The sequence below is a fragment of the Gorilla gorilla genome, chromosome 5 (genome assembly GCF_029281585.2).
Source record: "Gorilla gorilla gorilla isolate KB3781 chromosome 5, NHGRI_mGorGor1-v2.1_pri, whole genome shotgun sequence".
Taxonomy (NCBI): Eukaryota; Metazoa; Chordata; class Mammalia; order Primates; family Hominidae; genus Gorilla; species Gorilla gorilla.
This window is the reverse complement of record NC_073229.2, coordinates 56,710,778-56,722,804: the sequence shown is the minus strand read 5'-3', so window position 1 is coordinate 56,722,804 and position 12,027 is coordinate 56,710,778. Positions and strand designations below refer to the sequence as shown.

Below are 12,027 nucleotides of genomic sequence, written 5' to 3'. Positions count from 1 at the left end.
GAAGGCAAGAAAAGACCCCCTAAGGTGTCTTTTTGTACACAGTCTATGACAAAAGAAAGATAGTATCTTTCTAAAATAACCAGACAGGGAAGAAAGACAAATCCATTGCTCTATAATGCAGGATTGTGCCTGGTATCCATTTCATTTTTCAAGGTGTTCTGACATTTTTGGTTGAAGAAGAAAGTCAAAGGCATCTTGCAAATATTGCAGAAAGCAAGTAGTAATTGAAACAAACAAACAAAAAAAACCTGTCACTCTTGGGAAATCAAACATTTCTGCTAGGATAAATAACTCTTCCATTCTCCCCCTTAAGTATTGAGTTCAAAATGATTTTTTAAAAGTATCTGTGATCTAAGGATCATATTTGTTAACTTTGTAAAGAAACATTAAAAACAAAGTCATACCATCTTTTAAAGATAATTCAGTCAAAATGTAAGCCAGTTCAAAACCAAAACAAATTTTATGTTTTGTTTAAAAAGAAAAACTCGTTTATTGCTGAGCCAATTGTACTGCTGTCAATCAACCTATCATACAATCCCAAATTAATCTTCTTAAAGCACTGTTCTGTTCATGCCACATCCCTGCTCATAAAACATTCGATGGCTCCCTATTGCCAACTAAATTAAATCCAAACTCCTCTCACTGACTCTCCTGGCCCTATACAGTATAGTTCTCCCTGACTCCAATTTCATGAAATGGGGTCACAGATGTGCTCACACCACAACCCATGTGTTCAGCCTTCTTTATTTTTCTGTAACAAATCTAATCCTCCCTGATGAATTCCCTCCCCACTGTGTTGCCGTGTTTCTCAGTCTCCTCTGACTTACCCACCCTCTTTCAAATAACCCAGTCTCTTTCAGGTAGTAGCTCTGGTCTGCCTGGTTGGTAGGTGGGAGAGGTGAGACGGGGTGGGATTATGTCTTAGTATCGAGCATGCCTCAGGTATGCAGGCTGCCCTCCAGGCTTCCCACACCTCAGGTGCAGGCTGGGTCCCTGTACTGTATCCTATGAGCTACAACAAATGCTATCTGTCGGGGCCGTGGGCTGCAATCCACTGCCCCAGCTCCTGGCATTAGTCCTTTGTCTGCAGGTACAAAGTTCTCTTTCTTTACAGCTTTTTGGTTTGACCTCCAGTCTCTGCTGTGTGCCAGCCCTCTCGACCCTTGAATATCGCCACATTCCTACTTGCCAAACCTCAGGCTCACCCATCCAGCCATTCCCCTGCTTCCATGGTGGGTGTAACACTGGGCAGAATGCAGGGGCATCTCCTATCTGGGAGTTTCTCCAGCACTCTCCCCTTCTCAGCTCCCTCAGGAGGCAAGGAAGAGATGAAGATCTTTGCACCTGACCTCCTCTTTCTACCTCTGACCTCCTTTTTCCTTCCCACCATCGATTGTGGACCCAGGCACCAGGTTTCCCACTTCTTCCTTCCTATGTCATATGTGCCTCCTTCTCAGGGGTCATATTAGCAGATGGCATTGAGGAAGCAAAGCCAGCTCACCAGTAAGGAAAGATTCAAAAGTATACTTCTCCTCCACTCATATTGCATGGTACCTTTGTCCATTCAGCCACTATCACCAAATACCATAGGCTGGGTGGTTTAGAAACAACAGAAATTTTTATTTCTCACAGCTCTGGAGGCTGGGGAGTCCAAGATCAAGACCCTGGTGAATTCAATGTCTGGTGAGGGCCCATTTCCTGGTGCATAGATGGCTCCTTTCATGGTGTTCTGACATGGTGGGAGGGGGAGTGAGCTCCCTCAGGCCTCTTTCATAAAGGCACTAACCCCATTCACGAGAGCTCTACCTTCATGACCTAATCACCTTCCAAAGGCCTCACATGCTAATACCACCACCTTGGGTGGGGGTAAGATTTCAACAGATGAAGTTTGAGGGGACACAAACATTCAGACCATGGTGCATAGGTATGAGGCTTCCCCAGATTGTGGGGGTCATTTTGCTGCCACTGCTGCCTGGATTTCAGCATGCTTCAATGTCCCCTACCCCTCCGCTCTGCGTCCTACAATACCAGGGCTGCAGCCCAAGTCCAAGTGAGGGCTTAAAGATTTTTGAAATGAGGTAAAATAGGCTTCCAGATTGGGTAAATTCACTTACTTTATTTAAGCATCCCCAAGACCAAAACCTCATACATCTTGACACTCTCTGCAGTGCCTCCTCCCCACCCTAGATAGTGTTCATTGTACCACACCACACTGCCTTAAAAAACCAACTTCCACAAGTGCATTAGACCTGTGAAAAAAATATGAACCACATGATACATTTCAACTTCCTTGGAACTACCAGAAATAAAACCTGTGTTCATGAAAAAGGCACAAAGAAGAGATTTCAGAGATGATGCAAAATAGTTTGCAAAGTTTCCACAGTGGTAATCTAACCTGAATCTGAGGAAGGAATTAAATGAAGTAGAGAAAGAGTAAGAAGTTATCGGTGACTGCTCGTTTATTATAAATAGGCTGCAGAGGACAAAAGTATAGCAGGTCCTATCACCTTGTGGGTTAGAAATACTCCACATTTTTTCCCTAGATTAGCTTTCATTCCCATGGCTTTGGCTGTTATTTCTGTACCCCATCTTTGTAACTGCCTGACTCTTCTCTTGGACTGTCTAGATTCCTTTTTTTTTTTTTGAGACAGAGTCTCGCTCTGTCACCAGGCTGGAGTGCAGTGGCATGATCTCTGCTCACTGCAACCTCCGACTCCCTGGTTCAAGTGATTCTCCTGCTTCAGCTTCCCGAGTAGCTGGGACTATAGACACATGCCACCACGCCCAGCTAATTTTTGTATTTTTAGTAGAGACATGGTTTCACCTAAACCTGTAGTTTAGGTGACCAGGATGGTCTCGATCTCCTGACCTTGTGATCCGCCTGCCTCAGCCTCCCAAAGTGCTGGGATTACAGGCATTAGCCACCGCGCCCGGCCTAGGTTATCTTTTCTAATTGTTTTCTGGATAGCTCAAATTTCACGTCTGTAGTCATAAGAGCTGGTCACAAACTGTTTCCCTGCCTTTCAAACACATGGGGAACTGCATTTCCCTGCTCTTTTTGAAGTGAGATGTGGCTGCATGTCTGGCTTTGGCTAAGGAAATAGGAGCGTAAGTGGCATGTGTCACTTGTGGGGTAACTTTTAAGAGCCAGTGCACAGTCTGCCACATCCTTGCCCTTCTGCCATAGTAGTTATGGAAGCAATGTGGATTTCTGAGTGACTATAACAGCATGTTGGAGAGGTAACATGAATGAGAAGTACACCTTGGTTGTGTTAAGTCACTGAAATTTTGAGATTGTTTTTATGGCAGCAAAACCTGGCCTATTCTGATTCTGACTAAACAGGTCCTAAAATCACATCCAGCAATCCCCCACTCCAACCCTCCTCAAACCAACTCCTCTTCCAACCACCAGACCAGAAATCTCTGCATAGACCAGAAATCATAGACTCATTTCTGCATGCTCTCTTGGCTCTTGTATGCATCGGTTTTGCCATTTTACTTCCCTAATCTCTATACCCTTATCTCCCTGTATATTCCCATTGCCTTTACGCTAGGTTAGGAATGTATTCCTGCAGTTAGGAAGATTGAAAGAGATTCCCTTGAACCTCTTTTCTTTGATCCTTACACGTGTGCCAAGCTCACCTCCCTAAATGACCATAATGATCAATCACGTCACCACCTTACACAACTCCCTGTTTCTTCCCAGATCAAGAAAATCCTTCCTATAGGAATCCAGGCTCTCCGCAGTATGTCACCAGTTTACATGTCCAGCTCTATTTCTCAGTATGCCTCCATATCCACCTTTCATTTCAACAAAACCAGACTGATTCTTACAACTTAGATGTTCTCCACTCGTTCCCTTTCTCATGCTGTTCCATTTCAGCATGGAATGTTTTCCTCATTTCTACCTCTTCAGGGTCCACCTCAAATGCCACTTTCTTTTTGGGGTGTGGGGAGCCAGAAAATAATTGGTTAAATCATATATAAAGAGCCAAAAACACAAGAAAAAGATTGAAACATTTTGCCACGTACCAAATAGTTCCCCAATTCATGGCTTAACCCACAAAGGTATATTTTCTAAGAAACTTTTTTTGATTTCACCAACCACACGTAATCTTTCCCTCCTTTTAGACTCAACACTTGTTTCTTAGCTCTCTTATAGCACTTAGGTGATTCTGCCTTACTCTGGAGTTATTTTTAAATTATCTTTAACCCCATTCTGAGGTTATTATTTCTTTTCAAGCAATATCTGGTTTATTCTTAACATCCCCAAAGCTAGCGTGGTGGGTTTACATAACATGTGCTCAGTAAATACTCGTGTAACTAAACTGAAATGAAAATTCCATTTTTTTGTCTCCTTAATTATACCTTTAATATGGAGATATGCAATGAATAGGATTAACTTCAAATATGAAACACAAGTGAACCTTTTCTTGCAGTCTGAAAAATCATTATACTCCCTTGCTGAGGGAATGGCTCTCCCGCTAAAGAAAGCCATCACCAGTATCACTTTTCCTGGCATGGGCAGCAGTGAATAAACTGAATGTAGTTATATCAATAACTACAATAATACCAACATTCAGTTGAGTTGGCACAGGCCTGAATCTTAAGTAACTAGGGCAAAACAAATGAAAAACAGAAAAAAGGTATTAAAAATAAAACTTAATTAAACTTTCTTTAGAACATCATTTCTCTACCGTATCACAGAAATGGGTTTATGGTATATCAAAGAGCATATCAAAAGCAACATCCTCCACACACCACATCTGTATCCCACACACTTTACCTTTAATGAGAGCTTGAAACTCTCTGTGCTTAACTGTCCCTCTCTGAAGGTCAATCTTTAAGGTCATGAGGAGTACAAACAAGAATTTGTGGTTTTCGTATAGGCCTCTGACGGAGTATGTAAAAACTTCATATGTCAGGTACTCGATAATATTTTTAATTCTCTTTTGAGGTAGTGGTGACTTTTCAGATCTGAAATACATTTTAAGAATCAAAGAAGCAAAGAGCAATTTCTTTTTTTAAAAAACTTTCGAGTTCAGGGGTACACATGAAGGTTTGTACGTCGGTAAACCTATGTCATGGGGGTTTGTTGCACAGATTAATTCATCACCCAGGTATTAAGCCTAGTACCCATTAGTTATTTTTCTTGATCCTCTCCCTCCTCCCACCCTCCACTCTCTGACAGGCCACAGTGTCTGTTGTTCCCCTCTATGTGTCCATGTGGTATCATCATTTAGTTCCTACTTATAAATGAGACTATGCGGTATTTGGTTTTCCGTTCCTGTGTTAGTTTGCTAGGGACAATGGCCTCCAGCTTCAACCATGTTTCTGCAAAGGACGTGAGTTCATTCTTTTTTATGGCTGCATAGTATTCCCTGTTGTATATGTACCGCCTTTTCTTTATCCACTCTACTGTTGATGGGCATTTAGGTTGATTCCATGTCTCTGCTGTTGTGAATAGTGAAAAAGCAATTTCTAAAAGAGTAGAAATACAAGCAAACTTTTAAGTTACCACTTTTGGATGAAGGTAGTGAGGACTCACCTGGCCATGGACTGGTCAAATAACTTCAAGAACTGGGCCAATGACGTCTGATACATGATGTTGACCATGCTCATCTCTGTGATGAGGAAGTAGAGGATGCTTCCGCGGGTGGCTGCGGGCCGGAACTCCTCCTGAGCTGCGTTGATCTTGATCTCAGTTTCTGCAGCCACATGCAACTTTTCACTTACCTCAGCTGCTGTCTGCTTGGTAGTTTGAAGTACACCAATGAGAGATTCGTCATCTACCAATGAGCCTGAAATTCAAAACAGGAAAACCGTAGTACACAAGATGGGAAACTTGCAAAGCAAGATACATCTCTTCTGAAAAAAAAAAAAAAAAAACGCTGTTAGCTTTCAACTTGATGTCTCCAAAGTCAGGAAGACTACTGGTACAGTAGAATCTTAAGACACCAGAAAGCTTCTAGTCCAACTACCACCCAATACCTGAAGCCTTCTAAACATTCCTGCTGACAGACTATCCCCCGCTCTGCCTAAACATGTGCATAAAGCAAAAGACCCATTTGATTGGGTCTTAACATGTCTCAATACAATGATCACGTCTCCAGTGCTCTTTGCTGTTCCCCATGTGATAGGCTTCACACCCACTGTCATCTTGGTGGCTCTCCTCAAAGTGTCACAGCTTGTCCACGCTGCTTGTCTCAGGGTGTAGCTAACCTGAACACTTCACACATGGGCTGACTGTCATGCTGATTGTTGAATGGTATGCTCCTCACACTGCTTTAGTAGAACAGTCGTTGCTATAGAAAACTCTAATCCCTCTGTCTCTAACAAGAGCAAATTGGGTATAGTGAAAATGTCTCACCAGGAAGAGAAACTCGAATTTTATTTTTAGTTTTGCCTTTCATTATTTTTTTAAATTATATTTTAAGTTCTGGGGTACACGTGCAGAACGTGCAGGTTTGTTACATAGATATACATGGGCCATGTTTGTTTGCTGCACCCATCAACTTGTCATTTACATTAGGTGTTTCTCCTAATGCTATCCATCCCCCCAGACCCCTACCCACCAACAGGCCCCAGTGTGTGATGTTCCCCTCCCTGTGTCCATGTGTTCTTATTGTTCAACTCCCACTTATGAGTGAGAACATGCAGTGTTTGGTTTTCTATTCTGATATTACTTTGCTGAGAATGATGGTTTCCAGTTTCATCCATGTCCCTGCAAAGGACATGAACTCATCCTTTTTTTTATTATTGTTTTTAATGGAAATAGTGCATGTTTATGACAATGAATTTGGTTTTTAATTAAAATCTAAGGAAAGACACCTTGGATGTACTGAGCTAACAGTCCCCATATCTGCGAACAGTTCCCATATCTGCGAACAGCAGCACTCTGGCCTACCCTAGAGTTCTGGATGGCAGACAAGTGCTGCAGGAAGGGCTGTGTTACTCCAACGGGTATGCTGTCTACTGTGGAAGTCCAAATTGGGATTAACCTCAAGGAAAGAGGTCTTGATCCAGCACACTCTTGGCTAGACTAGGGGAGCAGCCCTCAGCTCTGCTTGCTATATTTTTAATGCCCAGGGGTATCCCAAATGGCTGGGAGGAGTCACTGGACCAAGAAACAGACAACTTCACTAGCGGGAGCAGTGCGAGTAGGCAGATAAAAGGACTTTTCACTAAGCTCACCATAAAGGTACAGTACTTCTGGAAGGTCGGACTTGTTTAAATAACATCCCGGGATTAAGGTGCAGTTGTGAAGTATTCATTCACTTCTAATAACGTAGTAGAATTCAGGTTGCTGTGATTTGTCTGCTACAGAACAATATGTTTGTTGATTTTATTTTCTTTGGGTAAAATTTTCTTTTTATATATTGCAGAGAGAGTACATCCTCAAATTGAGGTGTGGCATGATGATTTGGCTGCCCAGAGGAGAACCTGTCTTTCCCATCTAAAGTGGGAGGTCAAGCCAAGTACAGGGTAAGCTGGGCCTTTGATACCCAAGCTCTTCTGACATGGATTACATGTGTCATAACCCATTGCAGTAACTGCATTTCAATGCCAAATGAAAGAGTCAATTTGAAAAAAAAATAGATTGAGTTTCACCATGTTGGCCAGGCTGGTCTCAAACTCCTGACCTCAGGTGATCCACCTGCCTTGGTCTCCCAAAGTGCTGGGATTACAGGCATGAGCCACCGTGCCTGGCTTGGGAGACAGAGCAAGACTCTGTCTCAAAAAAAAAAAAAAAAAAATAGATTGAGCACATTAGTTTCTTTGGGGCAAGCAAATTAACCTATGATGAGTTATCTAGCTCTATCAGGAGCCCTAATTTTTCTCAGGAGAAAGCAATTATATCAAGAAAATTGTGTTATTCTCAGATGCTCAGTCTCTATTTGCTAATTCAAAAATCAGATTCTCTGCCGTCCCTCTTTAATGTCTAGATGGAAATTGCCTTGCTTGTTTTTGCATTGATAACATGAGTATTTCCTAACATCTATAGTCATGAGGGCATTGAAAAGAGTGTAAATGAAATCCTTATTCAGAATCCATTATTTCATTACTTCTTAATAACACAATACCTTTTGTAGCACTTAATTTATAGAGGAGGTTATCTTCAAGTTCTTTCATCTTCCGCTTATTAAAAGTAACATCCTCCAAAAGTTTAACCCTCTCAGCCTCTAACTCCTGTCATTAAAAAACAAAAAATAACATTGGAACTATAATTACCAGTTATTACAGTAAACCCAACTCACTAGTGTTTATTAACAATTTTAAAAGTTTAAAGCAAAGTACCTTTTGAACGGCAGAAGAAATTACTATCATTATCCAAATCTATCTATCCATATTTTTGTTTCTGTGGAAATTTTTTTAAAATTATGCCTACTGTCATTAAGTCCACAGCACTTATACTGGCAGGCACCAGACAATTCTGCTAAATAATTTTGCCCAATTACCCCAAGCTCTCTTGCCAGCTTTAAGTTTATAAATAGCATGTCCCATTCTCTTGGCCCTGTTCCCACACTGCTTCTGTAAGAAATGCTATCTTTATTTGCAGTCAGAACAAGTAGAAACAAAAAGGCAATAATACCAAGAAACCAAGGGGCTACCCAGATTAAATGTGAGCTCTTGGCCTGGTTCCTACGGGAGCACCAGGTACCTGGTTTGGCACAGCCAATTGCCAATACAAACCCATTTTCCATTTTATTTGTATCTCCTTCTACATAGGGCAAACTTGAATGTTTACAGGGGTTTTTTTCTTCTTACATAAAATGATATATTTTTAAAATTATATTTTGAAAAAATTTCAAGCATTCAAAAAGTTGCAAGCCTAGTACAAGGAACTTTCATATAGTCTTCACTTAGATTCACCAAATCAAATTTTGCTTTATCACTATATCTCTATAGAATACATAATGTTGTCATTATTGTTATTGTTGTTATCATTATTATTACTGCTGAATCACTCGTGGATGTCATGTCCTTTTACCCCTAAACACTTTAGCAAATCTCTGAAGAACCAGGTCATTCTTTTACATAAGCGTAGCCCAATATTCAAATTCAGGAAATTTAACACTGATACCGATGTGTCGGTATCACTGATACTCTCACTAAACACAGAGTCTACATCGAAATCTCAATAATCTCAATAATATTCCTTACAACATTTTTCTTCTGATTTTATACAGAATCACATGCTGCACTTAGAATTACATTAAAAGAAGGTGTTTTAAAACTTATTTGGGAAGGTTTCTGGGAAAATTGCTTCAGAAATTTCATCATTTTCAGAAAGTCTTCCTGAACCAGTCAATCAAAAGCCATGGCACAGTCTTTATCTGTACATCTAATGTAGTTTGTTTTGTTTTTTGTTTTTTTGTGATTTTTTTCTGTGCGTGTTTTTTGTTTTGTTTTGTTTTGTTTTGTTTTTTTTGAGATGGAGTCTCCCTCTGATGCCCAGGCTAGGATACAGTGGTGTGATCTCGGCTCACTGCAACCTCTGCCGCCCAGGTTCAAGCAATTCTCCTGCCTCAGACTCCCGAGTAGCTGGGACTACAGGTGTGCACCACCACGCCTGGCTAATTTTTGTATTTTTAGTAGAGACGGGGTTTCACCATGTTGGCCAGGCTGGTCTCAAACTCTTGACCTCAGGTAATCCACCTGCCTCATCCTTCCAAAGTGCTAGAAGTACAGGGGTGAGCCACCACGCCTGGCCTCTAATGTAGTTTGTATCACAATCTATCAGTAGATTATTTCCCTCCAACTATGGTTTATGCATCTAGAAAACAGATACATAAGCTTTCCTATTCATTTTTGTATTATTGACAGTACTTATCTTGTGGCTTTGTAGAGAAGAAACTCAACCCAATAAATATTTGTCAAACTGAAATGTGCTGAATTTAGTCCAATTTCTTTATTTTACATTTGGAAAAGCCAAGGACCCAGAAATATGAACTCTGAATAACAAGGGTATTAGGCCGGTCTCTGCCAGTAACTAGCTATGTGTTAAAACAGCCTAATACCCTTGTCCTCCAACTCCAAGACTAGTGTTATTGCCATTGTACTTACAGGGTGGCAGGATTTGATGGGGCAATAAAGAGCATTGCTGTATTTGCAGGGAAATAACCAGTTAGTCATTTTCATTAAAATGGTCACCCCTGGGTGGCAGTATAGGAATACATGGACAAAATGAAATCATATTAGCTTCCTTTTCTGGATATGGAAAAACAGATATCATAGCACAGTGGACTCTTGCTAAACTTCATAGCAGGACCTGTAAACCTTACCTAGGAGGCTTGGCAGGCTGCAAAGTCCATGTGCTGTTATAGACCGAGACCCTTATTTTCTTTGGTCTCCATTTGCTCATCTGTAAAAATGTGGGTATAATAGTAGGATTGTTAGGAGGGTTAAATATAATGTTTAGAATACCCTCCTGCATATTAAATGTGCATTTTTTTCTCCAGCAAGGTTGCTATGAGCATCTTAGCACATCTCTTGAAGAGGAAGCTAGGGAATAAGAAGAGTAGGTGTGGGGAGCCCTGGGGACCTTTAGACAGTGGAGTTGCTTGACTTCTGGAGGTTAGTGCAGCCTGCATGGGGGATCTAGACCAGCGAGGAATCATCTCAAAATAAACCCACAGCACCAATTAGACCACAAGGGACTAACTGTCAACAGTTAACAGCATGTGATCCTGAGAGGCGATGGGAACAGTGAATTGCCGGGCCAGGGCCATCTCCGCCTGGCTATGGAAGAGGAACAGGTTCCCTTCCTGGACTGCATAAGCCCCAGGTTTGTTGGAAACCAAGATCAAACAACTAAGAGAGTCAAAGCTGAGACTGTGCCCTTTTCACTCCACCAGACCAGCCACCTTTCAAGGGCCTGTGCCTGTGGTGAACTGTCTATGAGCCAGGTAGGATGTTGCCTTTCACTGAGTCTACTTCTTTGGTGTCTGTGTCATTTCCCTCTCCCTTCTTGGATGTCTCTCCTGTGTTTGGGACCCTGGATTCACATCTCCTCTTTTCCCTCCTCTGTCTGTTTTCCTCCCTTGTCATTCTTTTTCTCACCCATCCACTTCATGCCTTGCTGCTCTTATTATTTCTAACCTTGCCTTTGTCTTGAATCTTTAATTCTAAAATTAATTACTTTATCATATTTTATGCAAATGTACTTTATAATGCAGATACATAAAATTATATTTTTATGCAATTATATTTTATGCATAAAACTTAATGTTTTCTGAGCTTCAACTTAAAAATTAGTTTAATCTTGTATCAGTCTCTTAAAATCTTCCAGTCCTAAGTTGTTCTTCGTTGTATTAGAACCCTCAGTTAGACATAATTTCCCTGCTTTAGTGCAGGAAAATTTAATTAAAAATAAAGGTATGGCTCCCTATATCATTAGATTATTGGATTGTAGTAGTTGAAACTACTACAGTGGAAAGAAGAGCCATTCAGAGGAATTTCTTTTTCTCTCAATCATTGTTTTACTGATGTTTTCTGGTGTCCCCAAGACAAGGACTATAGATAAGAGAGCCAGTACACCTAGAAGTTTAAAGACAGAAGTAGAAAGAGAGGGGTGTGTGTGTGTGTGTGTGTGTGTGTGTGTGTGTGTGTGTTTCAGGCTGGATGAGAAGATAAGTTACATGATCTCTTGACAGGAATTAAGGCTGCAAAAGAAATATTTATGTTAACAAGGATAAATATGGTTTTTAAAATTTTTTTTCTTTTTCACATACTTAGCAATTTCTCAGTACATTTTAAGCATGTATTATAAGCAGAAATTCTTTACCTTGAGAGAGAGATTACCTGTTTCTCTGTTAGAATGACTCTCCTTAGTAACTGATTCTCAAGTCCTTTCATTGTAACAGTGAAATCAATGACTGACGTTTTAGCATTAATCTCTGGGGTAAAGGCAGGATTTGGTAACTTCGTAGTAATGTAAAGTTTAAATGTATCCATGATATCACATTCCTTATCACCGACTTTCACCTACATAAATTCACATATAAAATTAAAAACAGCTTAAAG

General features: G+C 40.7%; 1 protein-coding gene across 2 annotated transcripts in view; it reads right to left on the bottom strand.

Annotated features, from left to right (window-relative positions):
• The window catches only part of DNAH8 (dynein axonemal heavy chain 8), a 394,484-nt gene that overhangs the window by 84,910 nt on the left and 297,547 nt on the right, over positions 1 to 12,027 (bottom strand). For both annotated transcript variants that reach the window (XM_063707575.1, XM_019030248.4), the window contains exons 76-79: positions 11,806 to 11,988; positions 8,085 to 8,190; positions 5,549 to 5,801; positions 4,787 to 4,977 (exon numbers count right to left, since the gene is read on the bottom strand). In XM_063707575.1, coding sequence (XP_063563645.1) covers positions 4,787 to 4,977; positions 5,549 to 5,801; positions 8,085 to 8,190; positions 11,806 to 11,988 — 733 coding nt within the window. The remainder of the gene's footprint in view (positions 1 to 4,786; positions 4,978 to 5,548; positions 5,802 to 8,084; positions 8,191 to 11,805; positions 11,989 to 12,027) is intronic.